Below are 21,647 nucleotides of genomic sequence, written 5' to 3' on the forward strand. Positions count from 1 at the left end.
TTTTGTGGCAGGACTGAGAATCAGTAGAAATGGGTTAAGTTAAAAGGTGTTGTCCACTACTAGGACAATCCCTTCTTGTTCTAAATGTCTGGTGCCGATAAAATAAAAAAAAGCTTATACTCACCCCCTGTGCCGGCATCGTTCCAGCGGAGTAGTCACTCGCGAACACAGGGCTCTCGTGCGGTTGTTATGACATGTAAACCTGGCGCCCAATCAGTGCTGGCTTCACTGTCTCCGCCTTCAGACAAATCGAGGAAGGTACATCAAAGACAGAGAGATAACACAAACGGATAGTCAGGGTCAAAGTCCGGGGTCTGGTAAATTAAGTCAGAATGTATCAAGGGCAAAAAGTTATTCAAATGGGTAGTCAAAAAATAAATCCAAGGTCCGGCAACAAAAGATGAGCATATCAAAATACAGAGCCCAGAGTAAACACACCACTGAGCAGAAGCTACAATTGGCAATGATCTGACGTTGCCAGTCAGTTAAATAGCCTGGCATTTATCTGGAACACCTGGAGGAACACCAAACCCAATTTGACCCTACTATCCATAGTGTGGCTGAGCAGTCCCTCACAGCGTCCCTAGGACACAGCGAGTGGCGGGAACCTGACCCTGAAGCGGCAAACTTTGAGAAAACCAAAATATGTGTCAGTCTCAGACCTTATGGCCACAACTTATTATTAAGATGACAGACCTTTGAGGAAGGGAATGGGTATAGTTAGGCCTCTAGATTGTAAGTAACCAACTGACACCTCACGATCACATTGCGAGTGGGGTGGAAGTGCCTCCTAAACCCACTTCATCCTTGTGAGTCAGCAGAGCGTGAGCAGAGTCAACATTTATACTGTTAGCATTTCTGAAGCCACAGTCATACAAGACATTAACCAGATGACTATGTGGCAGAGAGCGGAGAACATTTCCCTGTTAGAAGAAAACGTGCAGATCCATATCTTGTCTGCCAGATAACAACAACAACCAATTAACTCTCAATGGGGAATTGTTCACAGACCAACAGTACTGACATTAGTGCACACAATTAACATAAGAGGATTATATATGTGCAGCTCTTCTGTGAACTCACTATCTAAAATTACATATCAAGTCACTTAAAGGGAACCCGACAGCTGATACATGCTGCCTGGAGCACGGTATCCCATCCAGCCATAAATCCTTTACTTTTTGGTTCCCATAGACATATGAGGGCTTATTTTTGCAGGACAAGTTGTAGTTTTAAATGACACCATTCATTCTACCACAAAGTGTACTAGAAAATGAGAAAAAAAAATTCAAACTGCCTTGAAATTGTGAAAAATGCAATTCTGACATTGCTTCCTGGATAGTTTCTACAGCATAGATTGAGCGGTAAAAAGGATATGGCAATATGATTCTTCAAGTCAGCACCATCACGGCGATACCAAGTCAAGTCAAGTCCCTCCCCCCATCTCTAAAATAACACGAAAATTTCTTTAAAAAAAAAAATTTGATTGTGTCGTCATTTTCCACGACCAACGTTTTCATTTTCCGGTTGATAGAGCTGTGTGAGGGCTTATTTCTTTTCGATTAAAAAAAAATGCATTTTTTTAACATTTTACATTTTTGTCTGTTTACGGTTAATTTTATATCTTGATAGACAACAGTTATGCATGCGGTGATAGCAATTACAGTTATATGAAAAAGTTTGGGCACCCCTATTAATCTTAAGCTTAATGTTTTATAAAAATTGGTGTTTTGCAACAGCTATTTCAGTTTGATATATGTAATAACTGTTGGACACAGTAATGTTTCTCCCTTGAAATGAGGTTTATTGTACTAACAGAAAATGTGCAATCTGCATTCAAACTAAATTTGACAGGTGCATAAGTATGGGCACCTCACCAGAAAAGTGACATTAATATTTAGTAGATCCTCCTTTTGCAAAAATAACAGCCTCTAGTCGCTTCCTGTAGCTTTTAATGAGTTCCTGGATCCTGGATGAAGGTATTTTTGACTATTCCTCTTTACAAAACAATTCCAGTTCAGTTAAGTTTGATGGTCACCGAGCATGGACAGCCCTCTTCAAATGATCCCACAGATGTTCAATGATATTCAGGTCGGGGGACTGGGATGGCCATTCCAGAACATTGTAATTGTTCCTCTGCATGAATGCCTGAGTAGATTTGGAGCGGTGTTTTGGATCATTGTCTTGCTGAAAGATCCATCCCCTGCGTAACTTCAACTTTATCACTGATTCTTGAACATTATGGTCAAGAATCTGCTGATACTGAGTGGAATCCATGCGTCCCTCAACTTTAACAAGATTCCCGGTGCCGGTATTGGCCACACAGCCCCAAAGCATGATGGAACCTGCACCAAATTTTACTGTGGGTAGCAAGTGTTTTTCTTGGAATGCTGTGTTTTTTTGCCGCCATGCATAACGCCTTTTTGTATGACCAAACAACTCAATCTTGGTTTCATCAGTCCACAGGACCTTCTTCCAAAAAGAAATTGGCTTCTCCAAATGTGCTTTTGCATACCTCAGATGACTCTGTTCGTGGCGTGCTTGCAGAAACGGCTTCTTTCGCATCACTCTCCCATACAGCTTCTCCTTGTGCAAAGTGCGTTGTATAGTTGACCTATGCACAGTGACACCATCTGCAGCAAGTTGATGCTGCAGCTCTCTGGAGGTGGTCTGAGGATTGTCCTTGACTGATCTCATCATTCTTCTTCTCTGCCTTTCTGATGTTTTTCTTGGCCTGCCACTTCTGGCCTTAACAAGAACTGTCCCTGTGTTCTTCCATTTCCTTACTATGTTCCTCACAGTGGAAACTGACAGGTTAAATCTCTGAGACAGCTTTTTGAATCCTTCCCCTGAACAACTATGTTGAATAATCTTTGTTTTCAGATCATTTGACAGTTGTTTTGAGGAGCCCATGATGCCACTCTTCAGAGGAGATTCAAACAGGAGAACAACTTGCAAGTGGCCACTCTAAGTAGCTTTTCTCATGATTGCATACACCTGGCTATGAAGTTCAAAGCTCAATGAGGTTACAAAACCAAAAAAGGGCTTTAGTAAGTCAGTAAAAAGTAGGTAGGAGTATTTAAAACAAGAAAATGATAAGGGTACCCATACTTATGCACCTGTCAAATTTTGCTTGAATGCAGATTGCACATTTTCTGTTAGTACAATAAACTGCATTTCAAGGCAGAAACATTACTGTGTCCAACAGTTATTACATACATCAAACTGAAATAGCTGTTGCAAAAAAAACAATTTTTATAAAACATTAAGCTTAAGATTAATAGGTGTGCCCAAACTTTTTCATATAACTGTAGGTCTTTAATTTTTAATGGGGGGAAACATGAGGATTTTTATACATTTTTTTTTTTTAAAAAAACTTTGGTAGTTTCGTTAAAGACATGAACCTACGATTGTCTGATGGCTTGTACTATATACAGCAATACTACACTATTGCTGTACATAGGAAAAATCATGGTCTCCTTGGAAGCCCGGCCATAGGCTGGGTTTCAACTGAGCTCCATGATGGGAGGCAAGGAGGTCTTAAAAAAAATGAAAAATGCAAAAATTAAAATTAGCCGTGGCAGGAAAGTGTTAAAGTTTTGACACCTAGAAATAATTTGTCTTGCAAAGCTGACTACAAAGGGCAGAGTAAGCATTAGAGCTGATGTTTCTATTGCAGACATGTATGCAATAAGTATCACTAGATATACAGTAACTCTGGAACGGCATGGCTGAGGCTCACACGTGAAGGTCTCACAAATCAGAAAGGTCCATAGAAGCAAATAATTCAGGCAGGCTGTGGCAATGAGCTGGGCTGTAGAAGGGAAACCTTTTGTTGGTCCTGGAGATCCAGAACACTCCCCATTTCTAACGAAATGGATATGGATACTATACATGTAGTGCTAGTTATAGAGAATTAAAATGAGCATCATTTACCAGATAAAAGAAATACGCCAGTAACAAATACAGAATTTCCTTAATTGCAGTCTTCCTTTTGAAGATTACTACCCTTTGATTTCAGAGTCAGCACCAAAAACATTTCTCTAATTTGAGAGAAAGGGAAATGAATATTCATTCTGGTTAGATCCAGCATCATAGGAAGTATCCCAGAATCGAGTGAGCAATCGGAGCAGCAGTGCAGGAAAGAAGCAGGTCACCTGAGTTCCAATGAACCTCATGCCACTAGATTTAATAACACGGCCATTAAAATCCTTTAAAGTCATAGCACATTAAGATCCTCGTAACGTCACGTGCTAGGGCATCACAGCAGTAGCCCCGGGTATAACCCGGAGATGTTGCGGCTTTACAGTGCAGGGTCAGCTTCTATTCACAGCGGTGCAGTGCGGAGGCGAGGAGGAGGCCACAGCTGCCATGTCATGGCAAGCCTCATTCAATATTCTGACTCCATGTACTGGGACATTTCCAGACAACAGTTTGCACCATTCCCACATCCACTTTAGAAGTAATGGCACACTGTGGCCAGCACAGCACTAATAGGGTCATGACTTGCAATAGTAATTACATACAGCTCTCCCTCTCCTCCAATAAAACTGGAAGTGCTTCTACACAAGGTCACAAATGCATCAGGACTTATTCTCAGCAACGTAATGAGTGTAGTTGGCTGCGTGCACATGGAGCAGATGTCTATTATTTCCTGTGGGCATCACAGCCACGACCACAGACTATCCCGAAAGTGCATATTTTCAATGAGGATTTTCCCCTTTGCAATGCAACAAAATCTACAGTGTCCCGTGTGCACATAACCTTTGGCTAAAATTTTACAACCCCACTAACTCTGAAGGTTAAAATGATTGTTCAGGATTAGAAAAGCATGAATATTTTCCTGACAGCGCCACACCTGTCTATGGGCTGCATTTGATAGTGACGTGGATAGGGCAAAGCTGCAATACTTATCCATCAAGTTAGGACTCAAAACTTTGTCCGAATCATAGTGGTGGTTTTAGGGTCCTTTGTAGAACTCCACAGGATGCAGGTGCTTTCATTTACGTATTATGCAAGTTAAGAGGGGATTTCTAGAACAAAAACCAACACAAACCTGGAGCAAACGATAATCTGAGGTATAACATCAAATTCTCCTAGTGATCAGCAATTATTGGGGGCGCTGCAACCATAGGCCTACATTTAGATGGTTGACTATGTAAAACATGATCAGACCAGCTCCAGCATAGCCAGTAGCGTTTCTGATAAAGTGGTACCCCAACAGGGCACATGGAAAGATGCAGATGTAGGGAAAATCACTTTTAATTGTGTCAGTTTTGCATCAAAGTACAAGGTGTAACTACAACCCTACAAAAACGAGTGCCCTAACAATACATTGTGAAGGACAACTGCTACACTTCCCGTCTCTGCTGTTCTATGAACTGCACAATACAAACAAGGCTATAAGATATGAAGTCCAATACAAATGACATTTCTAGGGACACAGAAGACTGGGTTAGATGTGTCCAGATTTTTCCACCTTATTCCTGTGAAGGCTGACTGGGAGTCTAGAGAAAGCAAACACTGACACCACACCCCGAGAGGCACAGGAAGCCGGTCATAAAGGGAAAGAAATAGGAATCGTACTGTAGATAGAAAAGCTATCAGCAGTAGGAAACTACTCAGTCTACTGTGGATTTAGTGCAATAACTGAGATCAATCTAACACATCATTCATAAGAAAGGAGAATGGGAATTACCTGTAAACATAGCATGGAAGTAAGGACTGCACGCGGCCAGAACCACCTTGTGAGCGGCTATCTCCACATCTTCCGCTACAATCGTCACATCACATAGCAGGTTCTGACTGTGAAGAATAAGAACAGGGAATTGTAATAAACACTAGATCAATATATTTCATACACATCTATATATGTCACATGTTAAAAGGAGAACTACTGGAATGGCTGTGTAGAAAAGCCATGGGTGGTGATCCCATAGTGACCGAACTGCCAAGAACACAAGAAGCTTTGTCATAATTACACAGAAGAAGATGGCCCCATACCGTCATTCACGGAGAAGAATTATGGCATGAAAGAGGTTAGTGTTTAAGAGCCACGGAAATTTATAGTGCAGTTTCGCCACGCATTTCTCAGCTGTGCCGAACACGACCACCCCACAGCCAACGCACCGAGTCTGGGCACCTCAGGCTGGATTCACACATGCAGTTTTTGCAACATTATATTGAGCCAAAACAAGGAAATGTATACACTCTACTAGATTTGTATCACTGCTAAACTTGTCTCGAAAAACTGAGAAACTGTATACACAGGTCCATCCTAAGGTTATGCACACACAACTTTTTTTTTCAAGCGGCTAGAAGTAGTAACCTAGCTGTTCTTCAGGCATCTTCCACCAGAAGGCTCAATAAAAGTCAATGAGAAGGATCAAGAGACACCCAGATGTCTTTTTGAGCATTTTCGCTTAAAGGGGTTGTCGACCACTTTATATGATCCCCCAATGTATTCCCCCAGGGCCCATAAGTGTTTCTCTAAATACCTTGTGGTGCCTTTTCTGCCTGTGAGCGGCGCTATCGCTGGCCGCTCACAGGCATCACGTGACCCCCGGCTGCAGCCGGCTCAGACATCCGCTGACGTCACGACAAATCCAGGCTGCAGCCGAAGGTCCCTCTTCCGCGTTCCACCGGTGGCTGCTGGGTTGTGGGCGGGGTTACCCCGCGCGTCACACCCAGCATCTACCGCGTGCTCTCCCTGTCCTCATTCACTGGGAAAACGCACGGTGGATGCTGGGTGTGACGCAGAGGGTAACCTTGCCCACAGCCCAGCGTCCACCGCAGGGAGCGCGTCACTGATGTCACGCCTCACTTGACGTGAGATCAGTGATGGGTCACATGATGCCTCTGAGTGGCCAAGGATAGCGCCGCTCAGAGGCAGAAAAGGTACCGCAAAGTATTTACAAAAAAACTTCTGGGCCCCGGAGAGATACATTGGGGGGGGGGTTCATATAAAGTAGTCAACAACTTCTTTAAGATACAGCTAGTGGTCTTTAGGTGTTTTTTTTCTCTCAGAAATAGTATTTGAAGCAATTTTCATGTGGATTACAATTTGTGTATTTTTAACCACTTCACTACCTGGCGATTTTGTGTTTTTTTCTAATTCGCTTTTCCTCCCCTTCTTCTAAGAGCCATAACTTTTATTTTTCTGGCCATATGAGGGCTTGTTTTCTGCGGGACGAGTTGTACTTTTGAACGACACCATTCATTTTACCACATAGTGTACCGGAAAACAGGAAAAAAAATAAAATTCCAAGTGTGCTAAAGTTGCAGAAAAAGTGCAATTCCACAATTGTTTTTTGTTTTTATTTACCATCTTCACTATTTGGTAAAACTGACCGGCCAATATGATTCTCCAGGTCAGGACGAGTACGCAGACATCACACATGTATAGTTTTTTGTTTTATTTAGGTGGTGAAAAAAAAAATTGGAAATTTGTAAAAAAAACTAAATTTTGTTTGCTTTTGTCGTCATTTTCCAAGACGCTTAAAGTTTTCATTTTTTGGGAATGTGAGGGCTTATTTTTTGCACCAGAACTGACGTGTTTGTACATCATCATCCATTACCCATACATGTACACTTAGCGTGCTGTTTTTGAAGAATGTATGTACACACGTAGTGTATTTGCAGTGTTTTTTTCTGCACTAAAATCCTTAGCGGTGGCAGGAAAAACACTACGTACAACATGATTTTTGATACTGCAAATATGATGAAAAAATTGACATGATGCTTCTTGGAAAAACGCAGCAGGGCTCAAAATACGCAGCAAAAATGCCACGTGCGTACATGGCCTACTATTAAACATGTTGATTACTGCAGAAATCAACTTTTTTTGTGCCTCATTTATGCACTGTTCATGTCTACCGCAGATTAAATGTTACTGACTAGGTTACTGCCTGGGAAAACATTTGGGCCACACAGAGATGGCAGTTTCTGGAATAAAAGATGGTGGATGTCACAATATTCTCTGCATTTGATTATTTCTAGAGATCTACATATACTCTCCCCTGACATCACCTCTAATGAGGGACACATATAGATTTGTGAAAAAAGGCGTCTTCATTCCTGTGAAGCGAGATCCTCGCGGCAATCACACCCAGACATCAGCCTCCAAACAGGATAATTACATTAGGAAACTAAAATCAAAGCGAGGGGTGTGTGTGAGAGCAAGCGGCTTTACTCTGCCGCAAACATGACCGCTCTTGTAATAAGATGGCATTAATTAAAGGAAATTACCCTCAGTAATATTATGACATTTTAAAGCTCCATTACAAGGTATGATTTCCATATTCTCAGTAATGCGTTCATCATCGCCTTCTGCAGTAGTGATTAACTATACATCTTTATGGCTTCCTTTACATTTCGCCCATATGATAAGCATGGCTGGTATGTCAACTCTGGCTTCTTACACTAGATTTGTACCTGAACCCCAAATATACAGTTAAGTTACAAGTCCCAGTCCTCCTTCACAGATCGCCTAGAATGACACAAAAAGGGTCAATGTTGCTTTCCTGCAAGGATGTGACCTGGAAACAGTCAGGACACCGGCTCGTCATGGAAAATGTGCACTGATGACCAAGGGATTTCCCCTCCCAAGTCATTTCCAAGCTGTACTTTCACTCCCCGTGTTAAACTCCTCAAATGCACATACTATCTGGCATCTCAGCCGTCATCGCATGGATCTCAGCAGAAAGATGCTTTAGTTTTCGCTGACGTCATCCCCTTCCTGAACAGCAGCAGAAGGCATGCTGAGAAGTGTAGTGCCATTCACAAATTCAGTCCAAGCGACTGAAGTCAAGCAAATGATACTGTGAATAGCTTTCCGTCAGCCCCACAGGACCCCCGCTCTCATTAAGGTGGTCAGTTTCATCAGCAGTGTGTATCCACTAGCTATACATCATATGTGCACCATATTTTACACAGCACAGCATTACTAATAGGGGCTTTTCCAAGCAATCTTGGGATAAAGTCACTTGGAGCTTCTCTTCGTGAGGAGCAGATGTCACAAACCGATTCAGCCTGCGTTCATTGTGAAATCCATACTGCAGTTCATACAGCTGCAGGAAAGGGCTTCAATACGTGACGGCCACGTGAGGATTAGCCACACTGCATGGGATATTCTACAAGTGGGCAGACACGTCAAACTGCAAAGCCACAGCAGAAACCTTACGGTCAGAACTGATTTTCTGTCGTCTATCAAACCAGCAGAGGATTTTTCCCCAAGTCTCTATGTGACTGTGCCCTAAGGATTTGTCAGCATGGAGGATTATTAATGTGGAAAAAAATCAGATTTGTATTTGCCCAGGAATCTAAGGCTGCGTGCCCACGATGCGTTTTTCATGCGTTTCCGCTGCGGAAACTCATCAAAAACGCTTGGTAATCCGCACCACATGGTCCCCAATGGCATTCCGCAATGTCAATGCACATGCTGCGGATTATTACTCAGCGTTTCTGCAGCACAAATAAATCCGCAGCATGTTCAATAATTTTGCGGAAGTGCAGCGGAATTGCCGCCATTGACTTGCATTGAGACGCATAGAATCCGTGTCAGTACATTTGTACACGCAGATAATATGCGTTTCAATGTGCTGATGGTACCCAGTTCAGGAGGAGAGGAGACTCTCATCCAGACCTGGGTACCATTGTACCTGTGAAAAAAAGAATAAAATAACAAATAAAGTTTAGATTCACCTTTCCGACGGCTTCTCTCTGCATGCTGGCATCGCTGAAGGACCTTCAGTGACGTCACAGTCATGTGACCGCAGGCCATTCACCGCTGTGTCTCGCGATATGCCGGCAGCCGGGAACCAGACAGGAACGAGCGCTGCAGCCACGCCGGGGCATCGGGGGTGAGTATAGCTTTATTTTAAGCATTGTTTTACGGTCACACTATATAAATCCATGCCGGTTGCATGGATTTATATAGTGTGACCTAGTTGACAAGCACTTTCCAAGTGATGCTAATCGCCTGGAAAGCGCTTGTCAATCTGCATGCGGAAATGCATGTGAATCCGCATGTATTCTTGCAGGAAAAACGCATGTACAATCCGCATGCGTTTTTTCTGCCAGGGAGATGCAGAAATGCTGCAGAAATTTTCTGCTTCATTTCTGCATCGTGGGCACATAGCCTAAAGTAAAAGTCCATGAGCATGAAGATACTTGGACTATCTTCACACTTTTGTACGTTGGGATGTATATGTATGCCAAACCCAGAAGTGAAACAGAAAAGGAAAATACAAACATAGTTAGAATATCAAAAGAGAATATGGGCAGCACGGTGGATGAGTGGTTAGCGCTATAGAGGTTAGCAGTGTTGCTTTGCAGCGCTGGGGTCCTGGGTTCAAATCCCACCAAAGACTACATCTGCAAGGAGTTTGTATGTTCTCCCCGTGCTTGCGTGGTTTCCTCCCACCCTCCAAAGACATACAGAGAACTGGGAATTTAGACTGTGAGCCCCACTGGGGACAGTGATTATGTACGTAAAGCACTGTGGAATATGATCGCACAGTATAAGCGAGGAAAACAAACAGAATAAGACATAACACACATAACAGAAGGACTTGCACTTCTTTGACCCAACTCCTGGCTTGCCTTTACAAACAATGATGCAAAGTACGGCCCCCATTCCATCCTGGTATGCATGTTCCTTATCCTGCCCCAATTTTGGTATATATACAGTAGTGTTCAAAAACATGAGTTAAGCACAAAAATCTTTATACTAGTTTTTATTTCCAGGCATTGGGAACATTGCACACTGTTTTCTAATTCAAAACATTAAGAGAAATGTATATCATTTTTAAACTACTTTTACTGAAAAAAACATTGGGCTGTTCTAAAAAAAAAATAGTGTCAAAATTTGTCTTTACAAACTCACAATATATACTCTTTTTGAGGATTTAGCATTCCTGTGAATCACTAACCTAATATTTAGTTGTATACCCAGAGTTTTTTAGAACTGCTTCACATTTATGTTGCATGGAGTCACCCAACTTCTGGCACCTGTCACCTGTTATTCCTGCCCAGGATGCTTTGACTACATCCCACAATTGTTTGGCATTTGTTGGCTTTGCCTCAGAAAGTGCATTTTTTTAGGTCACCCCACAAGTGTTCTATCAGATTAAGGTCCAGGGATTGGGCTGGCCACTCCATAACCTCAATTTTGTTGGACTGGAACCACGATTTTGCTAGTTTCGGTTGTGTTTAGGGTCGTTGTCTTGTTTAAACACCCATTTCAAGGGCATATCCTCTTCAGCTTAAAGCAATATGACCTCAAGTATTTTAAAATATGCAAACTGGTCCATGACCCTTGGAATGCAGTAAATATGTCCACCACCATAGTAAGAGAAACATGCCCATATCATGATGCTTGCACCAGCATGCTTCACTGTCTTCAGAGTGTACTGTGGCTTGAATGCAGTGTTTGAAGGTTGTCTGACGAACTGTCTGCCACTCTTGGACCCAAAAAGAACAAATTTCACCTTCCTCAGTCCACAAAATGTTTCTCCATTTCTCTTTAGGACAGTTGATGTGTTCTTTGGCAAATTGTATCCGCTTCAGTACATGTCTTTTTTTAACAGTGGGACTTTGCGGGGACTTCTTGCTAAAAGATTAGCATCACACAGGAGTCTTCTAACTGTCACCGTACTCACAGGTAACTTGAGACTGTCTTTGATCATCCTGGAGCTGATCACTGGCTGAGCCTTTGCCATTCTGGCTATTTTCCAATCCATTTGAATGGTAGTCTTCCATTTTCTTCCACATCTCTCTGGCTTTGCTTTCCATTTTAAAGCATTGGAGATCATTTTAGTTGAACAGCCTATCATTGTCTGACCTCCTTTATAAGTTTTACCCTCTCCAATCAACTTTTTAATCAAAGTACGCTGTTCTTCTGAACAATGTGTCAAACAATCCATATTTCTCCGGCTTTCAATGAGAAATGCATGTACAACATGTGCTGGCTTCACCCTTAAATAAGGCTCACTTGATTCACACATGTATCTTCACAGAATGATTGACCTCACTAATTGAACTCCATACTGCTATTATTTTGAACACTTCCCCTTTCAATTAATTATTCAAATACACAGACTCAAAAACATGCAGATCATAAATGCGCTGATTGTCTGTTGATTTTCTTAGAATCTACGGCACCATCTGGTAAATTGTTTTACATGTGGTAATATAATTTATAGCAAAAACAGTGATTAATCTGGTTAGTCATATTGGACTGCTATTATTTTGAACACTATTGTACTCCCCATCCTGGTACGTGACCCTTGTCCTGGGCCCCATCCTGGTATATATATCCCCCATTCTGGCGCTGTTCTTTAATGGATAGATAAAAAATAAACCATTATACTCACCGGTTAGTACATATAAGTCATGGGCCCCATAGCAGAAATATGATCCACAGCCCATAGTCCTCCATACAGTACAACGCACAGCCCATAATCCTCCATACAGTATAACGCACAGCCCATAATCCTCCATACAGTAGTATGGTCACCGTGTACTGATTTATTTAAAAAAAAAAAAAAAAAAAAAACTCACCTTCTCTCCGCCTGGCAGGCGACTTCAGTGTGCAAGCGATGGGAGCACACGACGTCACTGCCATGCGCCCCCAGTCACGTGCACGCTTACGTCAGCAGCCGGCCTCTGATTGGCCAGCAGCGTGTATTGCCACGCATGGACACGATGGGTCTGAGGACGCACATCCAGCTGAAGTATCTGCTGCCGTCGTTAGGCCCCTCACCCGCACGGGCCTGGTCGCGACCTCTGCAACTGCGGTTGTTACGTCCCTGTCCTATAGCCATATCAGTCAACTCTCCCATACACAGGATGGCCTTGGCCGAGCACTCCTGTGTGCTCTATGAGAATGCTGCTGGCCGGCATGTCAGCTGGAGAACAATGTGATCATCTGTCTGAAGTTGAACATGGTTGGGCGAGATGTCGACCAACCATCAGTTGGCCGCAGCCCCCATACTCAGATAAACCAGTCAATATCGGCTGGTTCGGCCAACGGCCTAATGTGTATGGGGCCTTTAGGCTGTTGCTCACATCTGTGGTCAGCTTCTACTTCTGTTGTGTCTCATGTGCATGACCAACTCTTCCTGTCCTGGGAGTCAAGACCCAGATGTGAACACAGCCCAAGTCTAGCAGATTTTCCTACGCTACAGGCAGACGGGTACGTAGGCATCACTGGAGAGAGAAGGAAAATAAAAAGGGACCATAAATATTTAGCAGTAGCTCATGCAGTACTGATTCACTGATTGTACAGAACCAGGAAAAATTGCTACACAATTATGATAGGTGTAGCGCCGGCGTCCCTGCCCTCTGCTAGGCAGGGACGCTGTTCCCCTCACCTCCCTGCTCCGTGCCCGGCGTTCTCCTCCCGCTCTGCTGGCAGCGCGCGCTCCTTCCCGGCCACTGTGCTTAGGGCGCGCGCGCTCTCCCTCCCTCTTAAAGGGGCCGCGCGCGCCGTCCTAAGGAGTCCCCGGCCAATGGCCGGAGGACTTCACCATATATAAGGCACCTCCTCCAAAATGGAGGTGCCCGAGCAATGTTGTTGCACTGTTCACTACTCTGCTTCAGCCCTCAGGTCCCGTTGCCAGTTACCTGCCAGATTCCTGCCAGCCTGCTGTCTTTTCCTGCCTGATATTCCGCTACCTGCCTGCTAGCCTGAGGTCCGACGGTCTGCCTTACAAACTCCTGTCAGTCTGTCTAAGGACCTGCTTGCCCGCTCACCTGGGAGCGCACTTCAGCTACCTGCCTGCTTGCCTGAGGTCCGACGGTCTGCCTTCCAACTCCTGTCAGTCTGTCTATGGACCAGCTTGCCCGCTCACCTGGGAGCGCACATCTGCTACCTGCCTGCTAGCCTACCTGGAGGCTCCGCCGTCACGTGCTGTGACCACCTGCCTGTCCAGTGACTCCTGTCCGCTCACCTGGGAGCGCTCATCTGCTGCCTGTCCGTTAGCCTACCTGGAGGCTCTGCCGTCACGTGCTGTGACCACCCGCTTATCCAGAGACTCTCGCCCGCTCATCTGGGAGCGCTCATCTGCCGCCTGTCTGTTGGTCTTCCTGGAGGCTCCGCCGTCACATGCTGTGACCACCCGTTTATCCAGAGACTCTCGCCTGCTCACTTGGGAGCTCAAGTCTACCATCAGCCGCCACAGGTCGTACCAACCCTTTACCCAGAGACTGTCCCGGTCACTTGCCGTGATCATCTGCCCGTTCACCCAGAGACTGCCCCAGTCACTTGCCGTGATCTCCTACCCGTTCTTCCAGAGACTGTCCTGGTCACTTGCCGTGACCATCTGCCCGTTCACCCAGAGACTGTCCCGGTCACCTGCTGTGACTGCCTGCCTGGTCGCCACCCGCTCCCTTACAAGGACCGCCCCCTTGTATAGTAGCTCAGAGGTTCCGCCTCCCAGACCCGTTACAATAGGATTTCTAAAGTTCCCAGCTAAGTCCTAGGAGCGGACATTTCACTACACTGCAGTTGCTTTTTCCTTCAGTATATACAATAGCAATATCTCCTAGGTTAGGGTACTTTGCCAAAGCCATCAATTACACAACACAGGAAACCATGTCATGAGACATTCAAGTGTCCATGAACGTTTTAGTAGACCTGCCATAAAAAAAAAAAAAAAACCTGTAGATAGTACAAGGTAAAAGAGAAAGAGAAGAAATAGAAGCTAAAACAGCAGAACTTGTGCTCTCCCTACACAGGTCCTACACCCCTAATTCACAACACGTCCATTTAATATTTAGGTGAACTGAAAGATTTTGCAGCTGTGAAACCTTGGGATAAAAGAGATGTCTGCCCACATTGAAGGCCCTGTATGACCATAGATTTAGTCTAGGAAAAGTAGTAAAATGCTAAATTAAAGACATAGAGATTAACTGTCTACAAGCAAAAACAATACCTGCGGAGCTCATTCATAACCTTGAAAGCCTTCCTGGTGTGCCGCGGGTTCATAGTCACTGGACAGAACTTCTCTGTGTTCTCCTTCACTTCCACAGGCTTCTGCTGGCATGTCTTACCGTTCCTGTGCACAAAACATACGAGATATTACCTTATTACAGTAACAAAATCCATTGCTCCATTGTTAGGCTCTGTTCATATTATCATTTAACGTCTATGTGGTGAATTTTGTTACATTGACTCTAGGGCCGGCTCCAGGTTTTCGTGGGCCCCAAGCGAATGTCTCAGTGTGCCCCTTTAACATATACCACGATTCATGATGCACAGATACCGCAGAGAAATATAGGTATAGTACAATGCCAAAGATTTCACGTACTTCTTACATTACATGAGTGATAACTATTGTAAATTTTACAATACCATACGTATAGTATAATGCACAGCCCATAGTGACCCATGCGGTAGTATGGCCGCCATGTACTCACATCCAGCTGAAGAATTTGTTGGCATCAGCAGGCCCCTCAACCTCCTGTTCCAGGCGGTCTCAGAGGCAACCGCCACGGCAGTTACGCCCCTGCCGAAGGCGAGTGGGCCCCCCCCCCCCGTTTGTCCAGGGGCCCGACACTTGCCTGGGTGGCGATGCCGGCCCTGATTGACTTACACCAAAAACAACCAACCAGCCTCACTGGCTATAATGGGGTCTGTATACATGCTCGCATCCTGCGCTATTCAGCAGTCAACTTCACAAAATCAGCAACAGAGCCTCCAATGCAGATGTGAACACAGCCTAAACAGTGACAACGGATTTATAGTCAGTAGGTCTCAGTCTGCTAAGTTTCCTCCATTGTATGGAAACAATACCCTTGTAGAGACCTCTAAGAGAACAGATCTTCAAAATAAGCAGATGTTCATAGATCTATTCTCACACTGCACATAATAAGTACTGGCGAGAAATTTTGAAAAATAGGATTAAAGAAAAAAAGTGATGAAACACTAAGAAAGCAGAAGAATTCTTTAAATATATTTTATAAATAGCAACATAACAATAAGAGCAGAAGAAGGTGAGGATATTAAAGGGAACCAGACAGCGGATACATGCAGCCCAATCCACGGGCTGTTGCGTTTCAGAGAAAAACAGTTTAATAGCCTCCTGAGCTGTCTATATGGGCATGTAGTTCATAGGAAGGTGAATAAATTATAAACTTGTTACTTGCAATCCAATGTCTTATTCCAGGGATATCCACGTTTTTCTTATATGTAAATGAGCTGTTCAGGACTATGGGCCGAACACTGGTCTGCATGAGAATCTGCCTCCAGCCTCCAGAGATTATTATACATGAAAGTGGACATTATCAGTGTGAGCCATGTAATGGTTACCAGTGTGATGTGTAATGGCCGCTCTCTGCTCTCCTGATCTTACTGCTGTGTGTGATTATACCTGACACATCTGCAGGTGCCTCTCAGCTTCAGCTTCCATCTCACAGGCAGACAGGGCTGTAATATCGTTAAAATACAGCAGAGCTGTGAGAGCTGCAGCAAATGTTTGTAAGGAGACAAAGTTCAGTTCTCCGGTATTACATGTCTCACACTGGTAATGGTCCCTTTCATTTATAATAATGTATGGAGAAAGATTTCCATACTGACCAGTGTCCGGCCCATAGTCATTAACAGCTCATTTACATGTAAGAAAAAAATAAATTCCTCTGTAATAAGACAGAAAGCAGATGATATCAAGGCATCATTTTATTCAGCTTCCTATGACTTGTATGCCCATATAGATGACTTAGGAGGGTTGATCCTACTGAGAGATACCCTTTAAGCAGAAAATAGGAGCAGACTGTTCTCTCACTTAGAAAAAGGTTTTCTTTTCCAGCTCCGCTAAGATCTAATTTTGGCAGAAAATCTAGGAACAGAAAACCATCCATATGAAGATGTAAACAGTTCCTTCATGTTGGTAGAGATGCCCTCTGATTGGGTCAAGAGCCTTATTTGAGGATTCCATAAGAACGCAGATTGATTTACAAATGCTACACATATAGATAACATCCATGCTGTAAATTCACATATGTAGTAAAGAGAAAATATCATGGGCATTGATCGCAGGTAACAGGCCGGTCTGATATTTACTGCAGTCTTTTATACCCTCTACATTACTAGGAGTCAATCATTAACAAGCTGACTGTTTTCTAACCTCTTGACAAACAAGCCACTAAAACCTGCACTATATGAAGTAGTGATCTGAGCAATGTACACCTTTTACACCTATACACAATCCCATTAATATGGAGGCTGGCAGATTTTCCTCGCCAACCCTCCACTGTCTTAGGCTGTGTGCCCACTATGCATTTTTTAAGCGTTTCCGCCACGGAAACGCTTAAAAAAAGCTTGGTAGAAGGTCTGCAATGTTCCCCAATGATAATCCGCATGTGCTGTGCACATGCTGCGGAAATTTCCGCTGCAGATTATCATTGTGGAAAAAAAATCTGCATCACTACCAATTATTTAGCGGAATCGAGGCGTTTTAGCCGCCATTGACTTGCATTGGAACGCATAACATCCGCATGACTACACGTGCACATGCGGATATCATGCGGTTCAATGTGCGGATGGTACCCGGGTCTGGAGAAGAGGAGACTCTCATCCAGACCCGGGTACCATAGTACCTGTAGTTAAAGAATAGTCTTATACTCACCTTTCCGGCGCCCTCCGGTCTCCTCTGAGCGGCGTTGCTGTCTCCTTGGCTTCCGGCGGTGGTCTGTCAGGACCATTGTAATTAGCAAAGTAGGCGAGGATTTCTTCTTCCAAGAGCCATAATGTTTGTTTTTCTCTAGACTTAGCCATATGATCGTTATTTTTTTTTTGCAGAACGTTTTTATCGCCACCATTCATTTTGCCATTCAATTCAGCCATTGTTTTTTGGGGTTTTGTTTTGACGGAGTTTAATGTTCCCGGGTAATTTTTACCGTAGACTATTGTCCAGGTCAATGCAATTATGGCAACACCAAACTTTTTCTATTTAACCCCTTAGTGAGTGCCAATACATCTTTTTACAGACCTGAGATACAAGAGAATAGCATCCCCCGACGGGTGACAACGCACCAGCCGTCAGCTGTATACTATAGTTCACACCCCACGGCATCCGCCACAATCAGTGTTGGCAACTGACTCCTTAGATGCTGCTGGCAATAGTGACTATGGCATGTACATGGTTAGAGTGTGGAGGCTCCCTATTTAACCACGTCGGCACCCTGAGATCATGATTGTGTGGTCATGGTGGTTGCTATTTCAATTCACAGCCAAATAACGGCCTTAGAGTCTGTCGGCTATAGTGACCTGTTCAGAAGTTACCAGCATTTAGGTGGTAAAAATAATTTTTTCTATCCGGTCATGCCACTTTGCATTAATTCCTGAAAAGCACCTGAAGGGTTAATAAGGGTTAATCAAGAGAATGCCAAGAGTGTACAAAGCAGTCATCAAAGCAAAAGTTGGCTACTTTGAAGAACCTAGAATATAAGACATATTTTCAGTTGTTTCACACTTTTTTGTTAAGTATATAATTCCACATGTGTTAATTCATAGTTTTGATGCCTTCAGTGTGAATGTACAATTTTCATAGTCAAGAAAATACAGAAGAATCTTTAAATGAGAAGGTGTGTCCAAACTTTTGGTCTGTACTGTACACAAGAGTGTTTTACATAAAAGAATATCTGCAACAAATTTGCTGTCTGGGACATTCATCCCAAGAACCGCATTGTAAACTAAAGCACAAAAACAGCTAAATGAACCTCACGCGAACAGAATGGAGAATAATCACCCTTGTCCTATACTTACACATATAAAGGTAATGTATGATGGCAATAAATAGTTGCACATAAGCGCACAAACATAAGTGATTGAGATTTCAGAGCAGAGTAATAGACAAGGTGTTGCTATCAAGTTGCATAAAATCCCAAGCAATCACAGTGCTCTAGTGATAAAAGGCAATATTTAGTGCTTTCTACCCCACCCCCCACCTTGTAAAATGACGGTGTATGGCTGGACGTTCCCAATCATCCAGGCTGTATATAGGGAAGAGCCGAGGCGCTGCTGGGCAGAAGGAAACCCTACACCAGGTCTATCTACTCTTACAAGCCAAATGCAACACAAAGTGTTCCCACGGAGGGACTGAGAACTATAAGGAACAGAAATAGGATTCCAGTACAATCTTGCTTCTTTTCATCATACAACGATGACACTTACCAAGGTAATAGCAGACAACCTCTAACAAAAATCTGTAAAAGATGTTTCCTGAAAACTATTTACTGAAATAGCTTCCTGCCCAAGAATGCCCTAACAGTTCTGAGTTTTAGTTACACCCTACATTTTTAAGGGGTTACTCCTATCTGAGCAGTCTGAGACAATGGCGCTATGAAATGCCCTGTCACAGTCCGGCAGTGGTGCCTGTGCCATTCATTGGCTATGGGACTGCTGAACGCATTCCAGATCCTTATCTGGCTAACTCTATAGACATTTTGCCGGCATTTTTGAGCACGTTCCTAGAATTGAGGCCGATAAGTAGAGGTCAGCTATGTATGCAGAAGTCAGGTAAGGTAACTATATAACAGCCCCCACTAATGACAGTGTTATTGCTTGCCTTGTATTATTGTGACGGTCGGCGTCAGTTTTTGTTCTTCTCTACCAATAGGTCAAGAACACAGATCATGAGTTTGTATCATTGCTGGGATGCATCTTATATCATAACAAATCCCAGACACACAACCTCTGCTGTAACCCTGCACACAACGCATTTCACATTGTACACTGCACAGCTGAGGAAGACTGATTCACATCCTACTTCTCACAAAGCAGGAAAGGCCGATGTATTGTAGCCAGCCGGAAGCCATGGCACATCCGGAGTAATGCTCGGGCAATGTTACATCCCGAGACAAGAGTCAGCAGATGGTCAGGACTGGAGCCATACAGAAATGTATACACTCCTCGGCAAGAAGGAAACGTCATGGAGGTCTGGAAATCACTGGATGGGTAGACATATTAAAGCACTGCTCCAGCGCTTTGTTCTTACTTTTAACCCCTTTGTCAGGGATCACGTGTGTAATTGTACTATGTAGTCACATATCACTGGCAGCCATCTTCACCCTTTTTCAGTTCTGCTCCGGCCCCATCACACAGCGGGGCCGTCTGAAGCAGAGGTCGCCGTTTCTGATCTTCTTAACACAAGTGTATGGCATTCAGGCCGAGGTGCTGAGTCCCATATACTTGTATTGAGAAAAGTGACTTCCAGAGCACACAGTGATCCGGCGGCTTACTAAAGCCGTAGCGTGGTGCCGAAGCGACTGGAATTGGGCTGAAAACAGGTGAAGACATTGACTGGGGAGTAGAACTACATACATTACACTTACATACATGATCGAAAAGAAAAAGGCTACAGCGGTGCTTCAGGGCATGAGTGCCACGTGCAGAAATGCACACATGCCTTGGCAAGCCATCAATTAGGTCATTAACCCCTTCCCAACATCTCCGTACACGTACAGCACAAGTCAGGAGCGGGGAAAGAGGCCGAGCTGGCTTATACCCGGCAGATAATGGCTGTGATACACAGCCAGCATCTGCCTCCAAGAGCCATAGGAGGAGGAATCTATGACAGCAGCATTAACAGAATGCGGGCCGGGAGAGAATTGTTCTAAGCACCCATCGGCTCACCCGAGATGCCAATATAGGGTGCTGGTGGGATGCTATGAAAGCCAGGGGTCTAATGAGGACCCTTGTATCTGTGATCACAGCGCTCCATTGAAACCCAGTCTGTAGCTGGTCTTCATAGAAGACCATGATTTCTGCTATATACATGTATTAGTGTATATCGTACAAGCAGATGACTGTTAATCTTAACGGGACTACCAAAGTGTAAAATAAATAAATAAATGGTTGACTCTCTCACCCAACTCCCTCCTCACCCCCATTTACAAAAAAAAAAAAAGTCAGATCTATTAAAATTAACTCAATCAGTAAACACTATAACGAGAGAAAACCCTAAAATCCAAAAGTTGCAGGGTTTGTTTTTTTGGTTACTAAAAAAAATAAAAAACATCATAACAGCCCAAAATGGTATAAAAAAAACGTTGGCCTGTCCAACAAAAAAAGCAAGCCCTCAGTTCTATCAACCGAAAAATTAAACCATTTTGCGTATCTAAATATGACGACAGATGAATTTGTTTGTAAACAGATTTTAGCTTTTTTCATTACGAAAATTAAAAAATAAATAAATTAAAAGTTTGATATCGCAATAATCATGGCAATGGGGGACACGTTTCAGCCACGCTGGCGGCTCACAGTAGCAGGAGAGACTTGAAGCCTGGCACTGTAGTGTCGAAAAATGGCTCCTGGGATGATCTCTCACTTCCTTGTGAAGGCCTCTATAGCATTGGTCTGGAAACCATGTATCTCTAGCCATCAATGCTTACAAGACGAAAGCAGGAATCATCGCTGAAGAGGATATTCCTCCATTCCAGCTTCCATTGCCATTTTGCTCTGCACCATGATATAATCGTTGAGCGATCGTGTGAGGTCAATGAAGCACCTGTAGCTGAAGATCTGACTTGTAGCCCAATCTCATGCTAATAAATGCAGATGGTTAGTGATGCATTAAGGCCCCGTCACACTTCGCGACGCTGCAACGATCCCGACAACGATACGATCTGTCAGGGATCGTTGCTGC

At 43.7% G+C, this 21,647-nt stretch overlaps 1 protein-coding gene across 4 annotated transcripts in view; it reads right to left on the reverse strand.

Annotated features, from left to right (window-relative positions):
* The window catches only part of KLHL2 (kelch like family member 2), a 168,125-nt gene that overhangs the window by 142,325 nt on the left and 4,153 nt on the right, over positions 1–21,647 (reverse strand). For all 4 annotated transcript variants that reach the window (XM_073644389.1, XM_073644364.1, XM_073644372.1 and 1 more), the window contains 2 exons: positions 14,937–15,059; positions 5,699–5,805 (listed from right to left, as the gene is read on the reverse strand). In XM_073644389.1, the coding sequence (XP_073500490.1) occupies positions 5,699–5,713 (15 nt within the window). In that variant the 5' untranslated portion in view covers positions 5,714–5,805; positions 14,937–15,059. Of the gene's footprint in view, positions 1–5,698; positions 5,806–14,936; positions 15,060–21,647 lie in introns of those variants that run through there.

Source organism: Phyllobates terribilis, unplaced genomic scaffold (genome assembly GCF_046119375.1).
Source record: "Phyllobates terribilis strain yellow unplaced genomic scaffold, ASM4611937v1 Scaffold_1__5_contigs__length_1240528914, whole genome shotgun sequence".
Classification (NCBI taxonomy): Eukaryota; Metazoa; Chordata; class Amphibia; order Anura; family Dendrobatidae; genus Phyllobates; species Phyllobates terribilis.